Here is a 21,224-nt window from a genome sequence, read left to right on the forward strand (position 1 = left end):
TGCAGCTAATGACCAGGGATAGGATGAGACTAAGAATTTTGGCTGCAATCTACAAGGTGAGCAGTTGGATACCAGCCACTCTGTGCGAGAAAGATGGGGTTTTGGCTCCCATAACACACGACTCTCGGAAACACAGTCCCGTAAAGAGTTACAGTCTCAGAAACTATCCTGTCCTAGATGGTTTCTATGAGTCAGCATCAACTTAATGGCAGGGAGAGATTTTTTTTTTTTAACTAGAGAGTATGGTCAAACTTTGTTTAATGGCTCCCGTGGTTACTGTTACATATAATGGCTACAAGGAGTGATATGATAGGGTTGAGAAGAAAAGCTGCTTCTGGAGTGGCCTGAGGGGGAACCTGGCATATTAGATTAGTGGGAGGCCAATGCCTTCTGGGAACATCCTGCCAGAGTCCTCAGGTCACATGTGTATAAATAAGATAAAGTTCAAGGGTGCAGAATTGATTATTATATTTGGGTATCATTAAATAGATGAAGAAGGGTTGAATGTTAGTTTGCAATGTTGATCGTCAAAGTTACTCCAACCAAATAAGCTTTCCCAGAATTCACCTGTGAATAATTGTACACAGGATGTTCTGCAGTGCCATCCTGCTACCCACAAAACGAGCCCTCTGAGAAGCAATGGGTGGGTCCTCATCATTGGCAAGAGCTAGGAGTGGAATACATCCCATGGACCCAGCATCTGGCTTACTTCTCTCTGACCTTTGGATTTTGGATTGAACAGTACCCACCAGCATGTGAGATCGAGCCTCAAACTTTTGTGAATTTCTGGGGGACACTGAAGAGATTTGCAGAATCTGAGGGAATATACCCAAGGGATGAGTCTGGGAAAATGGAGCGGAATAACATTATGGAAGAGTTGGACATTTGGGGCAATATCAAATAGTCCCCAACTCCTTGGGACTAGTATGATATTAATTCTTCTCAGAGAGATTATTATGATAGGTTTCTTAGGTGATTCTTATAGTTTGGGGCTAGGAAAAAGTAATGATAAAACAATGCATATTTATCAAGTGTTTTCAAAACCCCAAATCAAAATATTTAAAACAAGAAAAGATATTTACTTTTAAGCACATTGTCTATTGACATAGATATGTGTCATCTATATGACATAAATTATGTATGCATAAGGCACCATTATATAGATATACATGGATATATATTTATATACACAAGGGGATACTTCCCCAAACCCTGAGTTGCACTGGGCAGAGTGCAGTTTTCATAGTATGCATGCTTGGGGATAGGCAAGCATCAAGCAAGTTGCTGAGTTAGCGCACCCAGTGGCATCACCTGGGAAGGTTCTCTCTGATCATAGTGAATTTTTTTGTCAAAACAGTTTTGCTCCATCCTTGTTTTTTTTTTTTTTTGTAATAGCCTATTTAAGAGAACAGGGTATAGCTGTGAAATTTTATTTCCTGCTCAGGAAAAATGTTACAGAAACTATTGTGATGTTGAACACAGCTTACAAGTACAGTGCTATGGGAAAAATTCAAGTTGTACAGTGGTTTTCTTGTTTCAAAAAAGGTGAAATGTTGATTTATGACAAGCCTTGTTCTGAACATTCGGTAACGTCTCTAACGGATGAAAATGTTGACTCATGAGTACATTTGGAGTTCATTCCACCAGGTCAGTTAATCAAGCGTTTTATTTAGAAGCTCTGAAAAGACCGTGTAACTGTGCAACAAAAAGGGGCTGATTTGTGGCAGACAGGAGACTGATTTTGTCTCTATCACAAGGCACCTGCTCAAGAAGCCATCGCAGTGTGCCAGTTTTGGACAAAAAACAGCATGCCTCTCTGTCCCCACACATCTTACTCATCTGACCTTGCTCTGTGTGATCTCTTTGTTTTCCCAAATGAAAAGGGACATGAAAGGATGGCAATTTGATGATGTGGAAGAGGTGAAGAAAAAAACGAGGGAGGTACTATCAGACATCCAAACAGATGAGTTGGAAAAATGTTTTCAAGAATGGACTCACAAATTTGACAAAAGTATTAGGTATAATGGAGAGTACTTTGAAGGAAATAATTAAGGTTGTTTTGTAAAGAAATTTAAATGCACAGCTTTGAAAAAAATTCTTTTTTTAGCACCTCCTCATATGTCCACATATGTATACATGTGCATACATATATATACCTTAACATGCATATACAGGAGTTCATAGTGCCAGTTAATGCCAACATTAATTAATGCCAGAATTCAAATCCAGGCCTATCTTTTCTAAAGTCCTTGCCTTTATTATATATTTATGTTGTATAATATTTAACAAATCTTGTTCCCAATTTATTCATCATTTAAAAGATAACAACAGTTGTACGAGTACATTGACAGGGAGCTGCCAGAAATTCAGTCCAGATTCAGCAAAGGACATGCCTAACAGGGTATGTATTGCTGACGTCAGCTGGCTCCTGGCTAAAAGCAGAGAATACTAGAAAGATGCTTACCTGTGTTGTACTGACTATGTGTGTAAATATGCAAAGGCACGGGACTCTGTAGACCATAAAAACCTATGGATAACCTTGAGAAGAAAGGGATTTCCAGAACACTTCATTGTGCTCCTGAGGGGGCTGTACATGGATCAGAAGCAGTTGTGCAGACAGAACAAGAGAATGGTGCATGGTTTAAAATCAGGAAAGGTGTGCATCTGGGTGTATCCCCTCACCATGCTTATTCAATCTGTATTTTGAGCAAATAACCTTTTAAGTTGGATTTCTTGGAATAGAATGTGACATCAGAATGGCAGGACAGTTTATTAACAACCTACTGCTTGCATGAACATTGATTGGTAATGACAAAATCCTTGACAACTTCAGTCTTTTCTTCCTTTATCATGATGTGACCTATTGGTTCACATGTGAGGAATTTGGCTTTCTTTACACTGAATGACAATCTATACTGAAGGCTGCGATCCTTGATCTTCACCAGCAAGTGCTTCAAGTCCTCTCATTTCAAGGAAGCAAGTCTGTGTCATCTGCATATTACAGGTTGTTGAGCATTTTGTCTTGCTTGGATCCACAATCAATACTCACAGAAGCAGTAGTCAAGAGATCAAAGGACACACTGTATTATGCAAAACTTCCAACCTCAGTTTTCTATCTGCTCTCAGTAGAGAGAAGATGCACGCAGTCATCTCCCTGCATTATGGGGGGCTGACAGCCACACCTGAAGCTGGTTTTGCTCTGTCTCTTTTCCATGTGTGTAGACCATTGCTCCAACTAATGCCTGTGTATAAGTTTGTCTTTCGTGGCGACAATGCCATATGCAAATGATGGAGTAGATTACCATTTTCCAGATGATGTGACTCCTCCCCTGAAACTGGCATTAGGTGTCACTTGCTTGGCATATGCTTTCATTCATTCACTAATGCGAGACCTATTCACAGAGCTTTGACTGTGCCAGATACTGAGTGTCAGCTAGTCAGAAGAAGGGCTACAGTTCTAGCCTTTCAGGAGCTCACAAGCTTGGCACTCTACTGATAAATACAACACTATCATCCAAGGCAATCTCTTAAAAGGGTCAAGTTTGGAAACAAAACATTCATTTCAGTGCATAAAGACAGCATTCCCTTTTACTTCAATAAACTAATATTCTTAAATATACTTTTAAATATTTTAAGAGATTGTTTTAACGTCATGCACTATCATGTGTATGTTTAATCTATTACCTTACTATTGATTCTTTTATTAACTTTGAAAAATCCCAGAAATTTTTTCTTTTCCTTATCTGTTTCATCATCACCAAATGAGGATTTCCTAAAGGTTTCTGAAAGAAACAAAAACATAATATTACGTTATCTTTATGTTTGGAAAGGAAAGATAAAATCAATCACTTGATTAACATTCAACGAAAACCATTTACTCTTAAACTTTTAGTTAGTACAGGAAAGGAAACCACTAGTTAAGAGCATTTATTCCACCTCGCCTCCCAGAAGAATGCACTTCAGAGGACAGCACTGAATCTATAGCTTGGGGAGGGGGCATGTCTGATTAGAGCACACAGGAAAAATGAAGAGGGATGGAGAGGGAGGAGAACACATCCTGGCCCACCAAGTCCTGGGGACAATATTCCTGCTCAGAGCAGACAACACACAGAGAGGACCATAGGGTCGGCCCCACCACAAGACATGATGTCCCTCACTAAACCATAACACTATGGGGGACAACACTGGAGACACAGTGCAGGAATTGTACACAATCTGACCCTGTCACACTGGGGCAAAACACTAAGGGCATGCAACAGAGCAGCAAGGGAAGCAAAGTGATGAATTCTCTGGGGAATGCCAAAACAAGACTTTGGAGACAGAGTGTGACACCCCATCAGACTCGACTAGAAAATACTTGTAAAGGCCAACAAATAGACCTTGAACTATTTATAGACTTTTCCATTTCTGTCAGTGGCTTTCTTTTTGCTGTTGTTATTTTGGTTTTGTCTTTTTGTTGTTGTTATTATTTTGTTGGTCTTGACTTCCTTTGTAGTTTTGTTTGGCTTTTCATGGTTTTTATGCTTATTGATGTTTCTGTGTGTTTATCCAGATAAGATAGGTGGGATAAACAATACAAAGATGCAAAGAATGGGCCCAATGGGGAGATATGGGAAATGGGGAGGTGGGAGAAAGGAAGGGGGTAGTGGTGGTAGAACCAACCCAGGGACAAGGGAACAACAAGTGAGCTAAAAACAATGGAGAGAAGGGCGTAGGATGCCTAGTGGGGCTTACTCAAGGGCAATGTAACAGCGAGGAATTACTAAACCCGAATGAAGGCTGAACATGCTGGTGGGACAAGAGGAAAGTAAAAGGAAATAGAGGAAAGAACCAGGAGGCAAAGGACATTTATAGATGTCTAAATATAGGCATGTACATATGTAAATATATTTATATATAATGAGAGGAGAATAGATCTACTCATATCTATATGTTAAGAATTAAAGTAGTAGATGAACATTGGGCCTCTACTCAAGCAGTCACTCAAGGCAAGAACACTTTGATCTAATAACTTGACATTCCATGATGCTCACCTTCCTGACACATCACTGAATAAAAAGTGGGTGCAAAAGCAAATGTGGTGAAGAAAGCTAATGGTGTTCAGCTATCAAAAGATATAGCATCTGAGGTCCTAAAAGCTTGAAGACAAACAAGCGACCATCTAGCTGAGAAGCATCAAAGCCCACATGGAAGAAGCACACCAGCCTGTGTGATTATGAGGTGTCGATAAGATGAGGCATCAGGCAACAAAGACTCAGAATAAAAAAAAAATCTATCATTGTGAATGAGAGGAAGTGTGGAGTGGAGACTCAAAGCCCTCTGTAGGCAACTGGACATCCCCTTACAGAAGGATCACGGGGAGGAGACGAGCCAGTCAGGGTTCAGTGTAGCACCGATGAAACATACAACTTTCCTCTAGTTCTTTAATGCTTCCTTCCCCAGCTATCATGATCCCAATTCTACCTTAAAAATTTGGCTAGACAAGAGATTATATACTGATACAGATAAGAGCTTCAAACAGTAAAAATCCAGGACAGATAAAACCCTTAGGACCAACAATGAAAGTAGCAATACCAGGAGAGAAAGGGAAAGGTGGGAGAAGAAAGGGGGAACTGATCACAATGATCTACATATAGATCATTGATATAGATCTATATCTACATATAGATCCACCCCCTGGGGGACGGACAACAGAAAAGTGGGTGAAAGGAGACATCAGTTAGTGTAAGACATGAAAAAATAATAATAATTTATAAACTATCAAGAATTCATGAGGGAGGGAGGGGAAATGAGAAGCTGATACCAAGGGCTCAAGTAAAAAGAAAATGTTTTGAAAATGATGATGGCAACAAATGTACAAATATGCTTGACACACTGGATGGATATATGGATTGTGATAAGAGTTGTAGGAGCCCCCAATAAAATGATTTTTAAAATAATAATAAATAAATAAAAGAAAAAATTAAAAAGAGTATTTATTTCTCACACAGTCTTTCCAGTATCCCAAAACTATTTAGGGAAATTCTAAAGGTTTTTGCAATCCTTTAATGATCATGTGTGCATTTTCTGTAGCTGAGGCTGGTCCCTGTATAAGACTGAAAAAAGATTAAAGAAATAAAAGTTCTAGGACAGCACCATTCAGGAATGGACATACTTATTAAAAAGTTTCTAGCAGCCATATTTGAAAAGTGGACAGAAACAAATGAAATCAGTTTCAAGAATATTTTGCATTGAACCCACTATGCCCAAGATAGGATCATCCCGAGGAGGCCGAGTTGCGTAGCGTGTCATGTGCTAGGCTGCTAATTGCAAGGCCAGCTGATTAAGTCCACCAAGCACTCTGTGGGGCAAGACGGGGCTTTCTGCTCTGTGAAGATTTACAGACTCAGAATCCCTGTAGAAGGCTGCTTTGGGTCAGAACAGACTCATCAACAATGGGTTTGGACAGCCATTCCATCAGGTAATTAATATAAAGTTTATTAATGACATTGTTTCCTTTTGCCTTTGGTACTAAGTCTTTAAAATCCAGTGCACTAACTCTTCCCTATCCACTCCGCCATCTCAGTTTCTAAGGGCTCACTAGGCACCAATAAAGTATGGCACCAGAGACGGCAACCCATGCAGGCTTGTGCTTTGTGAATTATGAGTGTGATAGAGAACATTAATTAAATAAGTCGATGTTTTTCTGATGAAAGACCCCCAACTCATTTTCTGAACCAAAATAACAGGGACCTTCAGGAGTTTACACAGATGATCACTGGGCAATTAAATCAGCTCTTTCCAGATCCATATTTCCAGGTGTCCTTTCATCTGCCTCAGTTAGAATGGTGTCCTTTTTAATTCTCAAGAGGGGTAAGTTTTATTTTTCTTCTTTTAAATGGATATTCAGAAAATGTCTTGGTCTCTAAATTCTAAATAGTCCCTTTCCTAGTTGCTTTCATCAGAATTTTGGAGTGGGAATGAGTTTTTTCATTTCCCAAGTGAAAGATGAAAACCCTTAATTATCAGGCAGCTTCCAGCATAGCCAAGCGCCCTGGTTCCCAAAGTGTGAGTGTCCCCTGGGAACTTGTTAGCATTGTGAGTCTTTGAGGATACTTCAGTCTTCTTGAAGCAAAAGCTTTGGGGTTGGGGGCCCAGCAATCCATGGGTTAGCAAGCTCTAAGAGGGCGCATAAGCTGGTGTCTAGAAAGCATACTTGAGAATCGTTGCCTTAGTGGTAAAGGGCATCTAGGTTGGAGGCTTACTTCAAATTCTGAGTACAGTGAGGTGCACCCTGGTCTGCTAAACAGCCATTCAAACTCAGCAGCCATTCCTTATTAGAGAAAGATGAGGCAGTCTGCTTCTGTACAGATTAGCAATCTGGGAAACCTTACAGTTCCATAAAGATTTACAAGTTTTAAATCCCTCATGTTACTAGAGCTTCAGGTTCCTGCATTTCCAAAATAAAGATTTCCTTTGATGGGCACAAAATGGAGCTTTAGGGAAATTTATAGGGAGTCTCCTGGGAGAACGAGTGGCCAGCCAACCTGTCCCAGCAATTGGCTCTTTGGTGCTTCTGTGCCGCCCTCCATGAAAACAAGCTTTTAATTTTCCTTCATTAGGCTCTTGAGGACTTCTGTTGAGGCCAGTAAGAGTTTCTGGGAAATGCAGTACCAGGACATCGCACGGATTTTGCACATGCTCAGTCGAAATCTCCACCTTCACTCCCATGCTCAATTCTAAGGAGCAGTTCTACTCCTAGAGGGTCATTGCGGGTCCGAATTGATCTATGGCCTTGGACTTGGTTCTTTTAAGTTCACATTCTGTAGCCTCTCCAAGCCTTAGTTTCTTCATTTGCACATTGGAGATGATTTGGTTGACTACGGGAGTTAAATAAGGGACGGGGCCCGGCCAAGACAGCTGGACCACACTTTTGATGCTATTCTTTATGTATGCGCTGATGAAGCCCACTACGGTCTTTGTCCCTCAGTCACCCAGCTCTTCTCCTCTGAGGCATATTACGGCAAGTACAGGGCACACATAGGCCTTCTTGAGGGATGGAGAAATTGCCAGCATCACTGCCACGTGCTAGCCTGCCAGACCTGTCCGTCAGTGGAAAGATTAGGAACTGGGATTTTATAAAATCTGGCATGAGAATATAACCATTTATGGTCCCCAACCATAAATCAATGCACTTTATCTTCTAATAGAAACCTCCATTTTGAGCTGGAGAACAAATTTAAAAGTCAGTGCATTAATAATGCATAATATACACATTAACATCCTGTGTATCCAAGAAGGCAAAAATCAAACACATGGATTCTGTAAATCATTGTATAACTAGCAAAAGGCCCGTGTTTAGGCATAGAGGTTGGAGTTCTCAGTTAAAGAAACATCACACACAATTTCAACCAAAGGACCAGACACAATCGGGATGGAGATTTGTGTGTGTGGGTAAAATCTCCATCCTGATTTTACACACACAGACACAAAGTCACAGATTTTAGTTCATCTTATCAAAATTTTCTTTCATATTTAAAGCTAGAAAAAGTAAGCACGTATAATCTATTTCATGGACTGGTATGTATATTTATAATAAATTATACTTCCAGACTTGAGTGACATGTGACATGGTTAGATTAAAATAGGAGACATCATCATGCCCTATACATAAATAAGATATAAACATGTTACTGGACCACAGGCCATTGGATCAGCCACAAACATAATAGACAAGGATCAGAAAATTACAACAGAAATGAGCCCTTCGTGCTTTTCCCTCCAAAGGTATAAATGTTGGCCACCGCCCCACAGGACCAAGCGCAGATCGTTCTGAGGGAGGCATACGGATAGAATGGACACAAGGTTGTCCAAATGATCTTTGCGTCTGTCGCTGAGCCTGCAGCTGTCTGGTGCTAGCAGAAGCTATGGTTCACGGTTCTGAACTGGGGCCTAAAGCAAGCAGTCTAATTTTAGAGTTGAAGCATCGACTACAGAGAGGGGCCTCCTTTGAGGGCTCTGATAGGCAGCAGACACCATACAGTAATCTGAGAGCTAAGCAAGTGTGCTTGCTTTCCCAACAGAGCTTGTGTCAGCGAATTTCCACAGGAGACCCTATCTCTGCACACAGAGTCTCATTAACAACAACACCGGCCAGGCCTAGAGGACCTCTGAAACTAAGATCTACAGTCCACAGTCTCAACTATATGATAATCTGAGCATGAAATTGATTCTCGTTGAACTTATTCAAAATGATTTAAAATTAAATATTAATACAAGTTTGTGGGTAATATATTATCCATAGGAGGTGAGCACTGTTTTGAAGTTTAACAATGGTTGAGAAATGATGGAGATGGATTTGTGGGAGTGGAGGAATGTACTAGAATGTACTCGAACCCTTAAAGACCAAAACTGAAAATCAGAGTGGTCCAGTGACTAGAACAGGGTCGCTAAGAAAGGAAACAGAAGAAGTGGCGCAGATGTGCACTTTCCCAATATACTGTGTTTGTACCCGCATACAAGCTTCTAAGTCCTAGTCTATCACTAGGGCATCTGTATTCAAAGGTAATCAGTAATCATCCTTGGATTTGTTTAACCCTTATCTCCGTCTGCCCTTTCACAAAACAAAATCTTCTGCCATGAACTTGACAGAATAGAACTGCCCATTTGGGTTCGTACGTCTCTAATATTTTTTCAAGAATAGGTGAACTGGGTTTTCTTCCTTAGAGTTGCCAGTAGGTTTGAACCACTGATCCTGGGTTGGCAGCTCAGTGCATAATCCCTTATGCCACCAGGGCTCCCTGTGCCTCAAATAGTCCTTTGAAAAGCACTAGACGTGATAAAGCCTTTCTATGAGTTTCAATGCCAAACAACCATCTGCTCATAGGCCTCCTGGAGAGAGAGTCCTTAGCTATAGTCACGTGCAATGTAAGAAGGAGATAATAAATGATGGGTGAGAAATATGAAGGATTTCAAAAAGGGCTTGGACAATTTTTACTATCCTTTATCTCTATCTTTCTACAAGCCTTTGAAGCTTCCTCGTAGTAAGGGTGGTCCATACTACAGCTCCACATAATTTGGTTCCCAGACTAGCTCCAAGTTTGTCTTTCATTAGTTTCTGTTTTCCAGAAATACTGCTAAATATTTTAACCAACATGGACATCAGTTTCTGTAACATGCAAACAAATACTCATTGGGATTTTAATGAACCCTTTGGAATGTGTGTGTCTATGCATGTGTTTGCATTTGTGTGCATATACTGTAAGAAGTAAGTTTCAAGCAAATGCAAACTATGTACTGCCCATTTACATGCTTGTCCACCACGAAAAATAAAAGGCTAATTTTCAAAGCTCATATTGCTCCACATTCTGCAGCATGTAAGCGGGAACTCAGGAGCAGGCGAGAATAGTAAGCACAAATGAAAATGACATGCTATATTTACCACACGAATCACTTATTCTATAATCCAAAATTCTGTGGTGTACATAAAAAAATGCCTGTTATCTGTAAACTCGATTATGGCAGATGTAATTGGGTCAAAATATAATACCTATCCATTTGCTCTCCCTTTGGACCCATGTTAATTTTGTTCTACTTTTTAATATATCCCGAGTTTTCTTTTTCACCCTCTTGCTTATTTTAATATTGTGGTTTGCTTTTCATTTATTTATTTTTTAAAAACACACATATCAGAAGAAATGTTCTAGAACTGATTATAGGGCTGCACAGGCAGCTCTGTTTAGTTTGAATGATGGAAGTGGATAATAGATGACTTAGATCTCAATAAGTTTTGTAAGGGCCTGTTCTCTATGATCTCCTTCGTCATTTCTTAGCAATCAGAACAACACAGCACATTCTCATACTCGGGTTATTATCCTTTTGGGAACCGAACAACCACTTCAAGAAACCAAACCCAAACCCTGTTCCAGCACAGCACCAAAATGACTCCGAAGGCGGGGCCCCTACCCTCCCCCTCAGCCTCATCCACACAGAACATCTCCATGCATCATCCCGCCCAGAGCCATGCAGAGAGCAGCCTGGGGCCCCAGCGAGCGCACTGCAAGCCCAGGTTCACCGACGATACCTGGACAGCGCAGGGAGGGCTCAGACTGAGTTTTGGTCAGAAGAACTGAAAAAAGGCAGACAGGGTAAGAATGAGAAATTCCAGGATCAGCAGCCCCTGGCCCTGGCCCAGTCCCACCCCTCCACCCCATTCAGCCCATGTCGGTCCTCTGGACCCAGGGGATCATGAGGTGGTAGGGGCAGGGCCCGGGATGCCAGGGCCCTGCAGCTGCTCAGAGCTTCTGCAGAAGCAGGTGGCAGCACAGCCTTCTTCTGTGGCTGCCACTGCCGGGCATTCCAGAGGAGGGCGGGCCTCTCTGGGCACAAAGAGGAGCAGCACATCTTCTCTCTCAGTTGGTTCTCCTCACTCTTCCTCAAGCAGCTGCAGGGCTGGGGGTGGGGCACACCACTCGCCCCACCCTCACTTCTGGAACACACACAAGTCACACATGAGAGGGACAGAAAGAAGGGCTACTCCGAGGATTCCGGGGCAAGCCTGCCAACGTCAGCTGTGATGAGAAAGCGGTCACGGGGGGGAGGGGGAGACAACCTTGGGGTGATTTCCTTAATCATAACACGGGATGAAGGTGTTGGGAGGGATGGCAGTCAAGGTATCTCATAACCTGCACAACATGCCTATTTTCCAACTGTAAAGGCATGTGAGCCACAGCCCCGGGGGTGGAGGGTTCGGGGCCCCCAGAAGCATCAGATTTGTAGCAATCTATGTAGGAGCACCTTGGAAGAAACACCTGGTGATCCGTTTCTGAAGAACCTGTGCAGGAAAGCCCAGGAAACAATTCTACTCGGACACATCTGAGGTCACCAGAATTTGGAGTTGACTCAGCAGGAGCTGGGTTGTAAATAGGGTCCCACAAAAAGGGCCAGAGGTCCAAGGAAGTAGAAAGGGGGACTCAGAGAGCCTGGTAGAGCTAATTTCTACCAAGTTTAAAAGAATTTCAATGTCAGGATAGCCAGGTTGGCTAAAACCAGTGTGTTCTTTTGTTCTGCATGCCTATGGATAAAGGTCCAAAGGGTCAGACCCCTGACTGGAGGAGCAAAACGCTTTCCCCCACGGCAGGCTCAAGATCCCAGTTCTCACCAATGGGTTTTATGTGAGCTTTCCCCCAGGTGATAGCTTCTGTACCTACCTTTTAAAGATATACCTGAATGGCTGGCATATAAAAACTGCACATAACTGAGAATATTTGTGTGAACCTTTATTTGCTCAGTCCTTAAAAATGGGACAGTTTGTATTTTTGTCTTGCAAAATAAAAGCCGTGTTTCCAAAGAGCCACACGAATTCCATTTAAACATAGTTGCTATAAGCAGACACACCCAGCTACAAGCAGGCCATCATGGGAAGACTGAGGCTATCCTTGACTGAATCTGAAAAGGTAGGGCTAAATCCCAGCCTATCTTGTTTGCAAATGTCTGAGCACTGGCTTGTCCCTAAGGAATCGACAGTCTATGCTCCTTATAACTAATTGAGCTAAATCCCTCATTTGCTTATCAAATTATATCCAAGCCCCAAAATATCCAGAAGAAGTGAACTGCCTTGGGTCGCGATGGGTCGAGATGGATGGGTGCAGGGCAGGGAATAGGTTGAAAAGGCACCCCACTAATTTGATAGCAAGAAAACTATAGTTTCATGATATTCTGTTTCAAACATTTGAAAATCTTTAGACTAGATGCTCCAATAACATTTTTTAAAATTACAATAATTTGGGAAACTGATGTTGAAAAACTTGATAAGGTATATATACTTTAAAGGCCCAACCTACTCAATATTTAGAGAATAAATAGAAGCAGGCCAACAGATACCAACTGAAGATTTTTTATCATGTAAATACAAATTTTAAAGAATCAATTTTAATATTTTAAGGTAAAAAATATTAACTTTTTTGTTAGTTTGGCAGTTGTTTAAATATACATATGATCGCTTTTATCAATAAGACAAATTTGCTTATAGAACATGTCAATTTTAATACAAACATTCACTTTCTGAGACCTGCTGCTCGTAAGTGTGATTGCGATTGTGACTTTAATGACATTAATTCTTCACACAAAGAATAAGACAGCTGTAGCAACAACAACGGGGAACTTAAGGTAGTGGAATGTCGTTCACTTGATTACTGTGGTGGCACAGTGGTTATGAGTTGGGCTGCTAACCTCCAATTTAGAAGTTCAAAACCACCAGCCATTCCTCAGGAGAAAGATGAGGCTTCCTACTCCTATAAAGAATTAAAATTCAGAAACCCGTAAGGGCAATTCCTCTTTGTCTGCTGGGGTTGCTAGGACTAGAATCACCTTGAGGCCAGAAGTTTGGTGTGGATGTGGAGAGAGCTGATGCATTTTTACCACTTGATTTGTATACGAGCAACGGCTGAAACCAGAATCGTCTCCTTAATGGCAACTGCAAAAGCTGAGAGAACACCGTATGTGGTTTTGAGCAGTTCCACGGGCCTTTCTAATATTCTTACCATTTCTCTCTTTCACTGATCTCACCAAGGACCACAAGGAGACCATTTGAAGGCTCCTTTGGGGCTGAGATGAAAGAGGTGCACTCATAGTTGATGAAGAATTAAAACAAGCCAATTTTAATTTTTGCCCATTTCGGCTCTGCTTTGGACAACATTTGAATGCCTGGCAACTTAATGTACACAACTCGACCTGGCACGGCAGGCAGTTGGGAGGAGACCTGACAGGTCACCCAGGTGTGCTTCTCCACGCTCTGTAAGGGCAGAGGCTGCCCGCGGCACACTCTTACCTCTCTTGTTGTCCCAGGCGTAGAGCTCCTTTATTCCCAACTCATTCAGGGACTTGGAAAGCTCCAGCTCTTCCCCAGCAATGTTATCCCGGAGGAGAATGACATGCTCTGGGCTTACTTCACATTTTGCACAAATCACTGGCAGAATATTCTGGAGAGGTACTTCAGGGCTCACGCGCACAACAGCTTTTTGCGTTTTCAGGTAATTCACTACCAAGCGCACAGATTTCTGAAAGAGCCCAATGAACAAAGATGATTCGGTAAGTGCAGCTTCCCACAACAGCGGCAACTTCTGTCTTAATAAGATCACTGGGTAGGGCTACATTTTGTGTAACCAGAATCTTCCTTCCACCAGTCCAGTGAGTCATGGGGCACCACACACAGGGAAAAACAAATACTCGAAGTAATAAATGTACCCGAGAATCTTTATTACTAATGAACGAACAGACTGTGAACGACACAGGGAATCAGACATCATCGAAGGGTTCAGAATTTTAAATGGATACGTAAACCATCTTTCAAAGCTTCTGATCAGATATTACATAAAATATTGTCAGCTTTTAAATTTATTTTTATTTGGCAAATCTCTAGCAGTTTGCTTTTTCAGCATAGTTATGCTTATTATGTGGTTCTACCATTAATATTATCGAGTCCCAAATTTTCCCATCACCCGTAGCTCAGGCTTCATATCTCCTTAAGTAGTGAGACCTCCTTTCTCCCATGTGACCCTGGTAATCACTACTAAACTTTATTATCTATATACTAAGGAGCCCTGGTTTCACACTGGACTGCAATCCACATGGTTGGCAGTTTGAAACCAGCAGCAGCTCCATAGAAGAAAAACTTGGCTTTCTACTCCCATAAATAGTTAGAATCTCAATATGAGTCAGCATTGACTGGAGAGCTAAGAGTTTGGCTTTGTTAGATATACATTCGCCTATCCCAGGTATTTCACATAAGCGGCATCATTTATTTGGCCCTTTGTGACTGACTTGTTTCACACAATCTAGTTTCTTTCAAGGTTCATAGATGTTGTACTATGTACCAAACCTTCATTTATCTTTGTGGGTAATACTCCATTTTATATATGTAACACTTTTTAATCCATTCATCTATTAATGGAAAATTAAGCTGTTTCCACCATTTGGTTATTGTGAATACTGCTACAATCCACATTAGGATACAAGTATATTATCATTATTATTAGCATTCCTGCTTTCAATTATTTTTAGTATATTGCCAGGAGTGGGATTACCAGAGAATATGATAATTTTATGTTGAACTTAAAAAAATCATTTTATTGGGGGCTCGTACAATTTATGTTTAACTTTTGAAGACACCGCCAAACTGTTTTTCAGAGTCGTTATACCATTTTACCACACCACCAGAAAAGACTTCCCAATACGTCTGTTTTTTTTCCAATCATAGTCATTTTAGTGTGTGAGAAATGGTATTCCATGGCTTTGATTTACATCTCCTTGATAGCTTAACCCTAAGTATTTTTTCATATGCTGGTTGGTCATTTGTATTAAAAAATAAACAACAACAACAACAACAACAACAAAAATACCCTTACTAAATAAGAAATCAATAAATTTTTAAGAAGTCAAAATATCTAGATAAATATAAAAATATCTTAACATGTGTATATATATTTATAGTGCATACTTATGCATGTGTAAAAACACACTTAAATATATAATATACATGATTTAAGTTAGAAAAATACAAGGTTCATCAAATATAATAACGAGAAACAGCTTTTTAAACCAGAGTTTCTGGGTAGAAGGCCCACAACCTTTTTTCCCGACAGTGAGGAGGACCTGAAGCATGTACGGCTGAGCTCCAGGGCTGCAGCCTTCAGTGTGGATTAGGACTCAAATAGGAAAACTATCTTGGAAATGTTGATGGCAACATATGCATGATTGTGCTTAAAACAATGGAATAATGGGTTGCCATACGATTTGTAAGAGTCCCCCAATGAAATGATTAATAATAATAAAAAAAGACCTGAATTCTCACAACTGGACCACAAGGTAACATCATGACAAATGGAGAAAAGGTTGAAGTTGTCCAGGATTTTTCGTGCTCAGATCCACAATCAGTGCTCATGGAAGCAGCAGTCAGGAGATCACTAGATGCATTCAGCAACTCTGCTGCACGGTCCTCTTCAGAGGATTGAAAAGCAAGAATATTACTTTGAGGACTAGGGTGCTCCTGTCCAATTTTCACAATACAACTGCCTCGTACGCCCGTGACAGTTGGACACCGAATAAGGAATACTGAAGAAGAACCTTCGCATTTGCACTGCGGTGCCGGGGAAGAACGCTGAAAGTACTAGGCACTGCTAAAAGGACACACTGGTCTGTCTGGGAAGACGCATGGCCAGAGTGCTCCTTAGAGGCAAGGGCGGCAAGGCTTTGTCCTGTCTCACATACTGTGGACATGTTGTCAGGAGAGAACAGCCCCTGGAAAAGGACATCATGCTTGGTAAAGTGAAGGGCCAGAGCGAAAAGGCCTTCAAAGAAATGGACGGGCTCTCGCTACATCCACGGGCTGAGGTCGAGACAGACTGCGCGGATGGCTGGCACCATGAAGCGTTTCATACTGTGTGCACAAGGCCGCTGTGGGTCAGAACCGACTCAATGGCAGCTCACAGCAGCAAACCCAGTGCTGATTCTGAATGAGTACTGATAATGCTGCCTGTCAAAGATAGGTAATATGCCGTAGCTGCCTCCAGTCCCCTGTTTTTTTCTTTTCTTTTATGATCACCCACCACCTTATACTAACACCTGGAGAGGTAAACACAGCACAAATGTACTGACTTGTGTTTCCTTCCATTCTGGATGTCTGGGCTTGGTAAATCCGGTGAGGAACTACCTACAAGAGGCAATTCTTTACCCTGCTTCTCCAAAGGGAGTCATGCACTAACCTTGGCTCCACGGCTTCTGAGTGTGTGCGGGGGACACTAAAGAAGTAGGAAAAGCCACCATTGATAAATACGGTTCCTTTTCCTTGACTACAAATTTTACTTAAGGAATTAGGGGGGGAAACCCGCCTATCAGATTACAGCATGGCACCCAATAAAGTCCATTGTTGTCCAATCTAACGTGGCTCAAACCCCAGAACAGGCAGAGAAGAGAGACAGTGGGCAACGCTACCTTTCTTAGAAGCAAGAACATTTATCAAATCTAGTTAGCTATAAGAATTCAATAATGCACACACACACAAGGTTGCAGTAACACTACTTTAAATTGGAGTTAAAAGACCCCTATGATAGTTTTTTTAAAAGTCCAATTAGCAGCCAGAGTAAATTTCAAGTGAGATACAAAAGTCTGCAATTAAAGTAGATATATGTTAAGTCTTCTTCAACTGCAGTGAAGAAATATTTCAGACATACATTTTAATAAGGAAATATCATTTTTTTCTGTTTTCTCTCATTCGGAAGATGATCCCACCTGCTATATATCTCACTGCTTGCTGTGACATGCAGACTTTCAGAACTGTGCTAATAGGGTCAACACTGACTACTTACTGCTCTTGGAATTTAAATGAAGTAAAGTTAAAGATTCGGTTTCCCTAGCTACACAAACATTTCAAGCCCTCAATAGCTACGTGCGGCCAGTGCAGAATAATGGGGAAGTTCTATCATCACAGAAGCTCTAATGGATAAATTAGAACTCTAATAAATTGGCACTCTGGATAAATTCTCTTACAACATCTAAAAAAGCAATGTTACAACAATCACATGTATCCAAAATAAGTTCAATTTAACAACTAACTTTGCATAACATATACATATAAACCTCAAAGAGAGTTGTCTGGAGATAATACTTAGATGATATGCATCACCCACCCCCTATTCAGCACCCCAGCACCCCCAGCTACTGTACCCATGTATGAGTGAATAAGGTTTCCTGCCTACTACTGACCTCAGGCACCTTCGGTGGCCCAGGCTTAGCCTTCTCTTCAGGAACTTTTTCTTTCAGAAACACCGTGTGCACATTTAGGGCCCCAACCAAAGTATTTGGCTTAAAACTCAAAGGTTGTTGGGTTTCCAAAGACCGGATCTCAAGGGCATGGTGGGATGGGTTCAGGTGGTTCTGAAGGCAGAGTTCAACCAATAGGTCTATCATTGCATGGCTGCAAAAAGAGAAAAGAAACGGACAAGCCACCATCAGTGAATGCGCTTCGTTTTGTCTCAGTCCACGAGTGCTGGTTGTGCCTGTGAAGAGAACAGCCACTTGTCAATGCCTCAGGCATGAATTGTACAGAAATATTAAAACTTTCCATATTAATAAACGGTACTACGTAAGGAGCAACTTACATATTAAAAGCATAATAGGTGGGAATACAGTCACAGTTAAATCCATGAACATGTTGAATTGTATCTTCTGAGATCATTGTACAAATTATATTTCTCATAGACTCAAGACACTAGTTTTCCAGTCATTCCTATAATTTAATTTATATACTGTAATTTTTATGTCAAAGAAATTGATAGGTTTCCTTTTAGCTCAAATATAAAGCCGTTTTTTTTCCCACCAGACAAAACATCCTTCTTGAATGTCAAAAGATGCACGTTTTCCATCCCAGACAATTATTGCTGTGAAGAAAAGAGAGTGACCATTCACATTGTCCTAAAGCAAAACAAACTCACAGCCATCAAGTTGACTGTGACACATAGGGAACCCATAGCAGAGACAGTACCTCCGTGACGCTTCCAAAGGTTGTGCATATTTCAGAAGCAGAATGCCTCATCTTTCGCCCGTGGACTGTTGGTTCACAAGGGAATGCTTAACCAGTGCACCCCAAGGGCTCTTAAGACTATTCCCAAGGAACAAATAATTTTCATTTACATTTTTTGGGAGAATGCTTTTATATTTGAAACTGACTTCCCATCTCTTACTAACTTCCTAAAGTGTTTGGAGAACATTTCTCATTAAGGCAACAAGTAGACTTCAAAAATTTTGTGAAAAAATAGAATTAAAATATAATGCGACTTCTCCACAAACTTTTCAATGCCTCATTGTAGATCCTCTTCCCTGATCTATTTCTTAGCAATTCATTCAGGTCATTATCATGTTCTCCAGTTTTCACCACTTGGCTCTCTGAAGATCTGTAGCTCACCCATGAACAAGTGAACTCACTGCCATCAAGTTGGTTTTGATTCTTAGTGGTACTATAGGGCACAGTGTCACTGCCTTGGGAGTTTTCTGAAACTGTACATCTCCATGGGAGTAGAAAGCCTCATCATTGGCAGAGCAGCTAGTGGTTTCAAACTTCTCACCTTCTGGTTAGCAGCCAAATTATAACCCACTATACAACCAGGGCTCGATCTAGTCATCACCAACCCCAAGCAGCTAAGTGTTGCTCAGCTTCCTAACACTTCACTGTGAAGCAAAAATGGAAGGCTTGAACCCTGAATCTCCAAACTATTCTAGCTTTCCTATTGCTTACAAATAAAGAATATCAACCCACCATCCACCTTCAGTTTGCTATAATGTGATGACTTGTATGTTTCTGCGATTCTGGAAGCATATTTCAAATATCAGCAATGCCACTCAATATAGAAATATGTTAACAGAGCTTCCAAACTTCCAAAATTGAACCAATAAAAAATGTATGAATCGGAATATAATATTGTCCATGAAATTACTGGAAGATGAGCTCCCTAGGTTTGAAGACACTCAAGATACAGTGGCTGCAAAAATAGACATAAGCATAGCAATGATTGTGAAGATGGAAGAGAGCCAGGCAGTATTTCACAGAGTTGCCCTAAATATAAGCAGACTCCATGGCAACCAGAAAGCAAGAATATCAATAATGCTCCGATTGTTCTAAAGATCATCCGCGTGACAATACTCACTCCGGTCAGGAAGTCAGTAAGAACACCCTGTTTGTAAAGGCAGGCAATCAGCCTGAGGCCTGAGAACCCAGTAGGTTTGTTCTGTGGAACTCTGATTGAGTTATTTCATGTTGTCTGGATAGTTTTGATACTCACAAGAGGTGCATACGGGTACCCTGGTTAATAACTACTGGGAATTCTTATTTGTCAAGCTCTTGAATAGAAATCATCTTCATATGAACAATGACACGATCCAGGGGGTAACATAAGCAGGCTCTCAGAGTCACCAATGACAGAAAATAGACTTTCGTTGAGTCTAGAGGGTCAGGATCGCAGTCTCTAGGAACATCAAGGTTACGTGGCATAACATAGTTCACACACACAGTGTTATACATCGCTTTTGATGAGTCGCTTTTGGGATCTTAAAAGCTCAAGAGCAGCCATCTAATGTGAAACTACTGGCCATTCCTATCAGGGGAATAGGATGTTTAAAATCAAAAGATACATGGAAACACTGAGTCCAACATACTAATAAACCAGGAAAATATAAGCCTCCAGAGCCCTAAGACCAAAAGAGCTAGAGCGTGCCAGGCTACCATGGGCAGATGCACTAAAAAGGACATCAGAACATCTTACATAGAATGGAAGAAAAATGTTGAACAAAACCACAACCCATAAAGGAGATCAAAAGGCTTATTAGGCAGCGAGACTGGCGGAACCCCCAAGATGCTGCCCCCTGGTCACTCTTCAGATCTGGAGCGGAATTTTCCCTGTGCTGCAATAATCAACCCTTGAAGATCACAAGGGCAGCATCTACTCCAGGACAAAGTACAGAGGGTGAGGGAAAAGGTACGATGGAAACTGGAAAGCCGGGGAGGAAGCGGGGTCCGTGGTGGTACATTGAAGGACCGTGATGGCTGCGGTCAAACAAACTGTACAAGAACTGGTACACCTAAAAATGACGATCAAGTCCACAAACCTTCATCTACTTCAAAATAAAAAGTTAAACATCAGTGTTTAAGAAAAGAAAATAGACATCATACATGTTACTTGTTGCCATTTACTGTGCATCTATGATGGGTTTTGCAGGGGGTGGCATACTAAATATTTCACCTAACATGATTTCATTTGGTATACAAGAAGTCTGAGAGATGGGGACTACTTTCCCCAGGTAATTATGAAGAGGTATAGTTGGGGTTCCAACCTGTGCTTAATACGGCTCTTTCCCTTCCTTTACCCCTACCCTAAATCTATCCTAAATCAACGAATACAAATGCTTTCAAACAAATATTTTGATTATTTTTAAACTTAAACCACAAGGAAGATAAAAACTACTAATGCTGCTTATCTACTTCTGGTTGAATAATTGATCATGTTTGACATATCTAATTAGAGATGTGTTCTGAAAGGAGAGCCTGGGACCACTTTGGGCTGGAAGAGCCCAGCTCATTACAGGAAATACACCCAGCTTCCAGCACTGAAGCCAGAGTGCATAGTTTAATACACTGGAAGAGTGATTTATTATATATCTCCTGTGTGAGTAAATAAAATAATTATATCCCCAAATCT

General features: G+C 41.1%; 1 protein-coding gene across 1 annotated transcript in view; it reads right to left on the reverse strand.

The window, feature by feature from the left end:
- Window positions 1-21,224, reverse strand: part of COBL (cordon-bleu WH2 repeat protein) — a 211,612-nt gene that overhangs the window by 173,075 nt on the left and 17,313 nt on the right. The window contains exons 3-5 of the mRNA XM_075557316.1: window positions 17,740-17,950; window positions 13,808-14,036; window positions 3,685-3,782 (exon numbers count right to left, since the gene is read on the reverse strand). Coding sequence (XP_075413431.1) covers window positions 3,685-3,782; window positions 13,808-14,036; window positions 17,740-17,950 — 538 coding nt within the window. The remainder of the gene's footprint in view (window positions 1-3,684; window positions 3,783-13,807; window positions 14,037-17,739; window positions 17,951-21,224) is intronic.

Source organism: Tenrec ecaudatus, chromosome 9 (assembly GCF_050624435.1).
Source record: "Tenrec ecaudatus isolate mTenEca1 chromosome 9, mTenEca1.hap1, whole genome shotgun sequence".
In the NCBI taxonomy this organism is placed as follows: domain Eukaryota; kingdom Metazoa; phylum Chordata; class Mammalia; order Afrosoricida; family Tenrecidae; genus Tenrec; species Tenrec ecaudatus.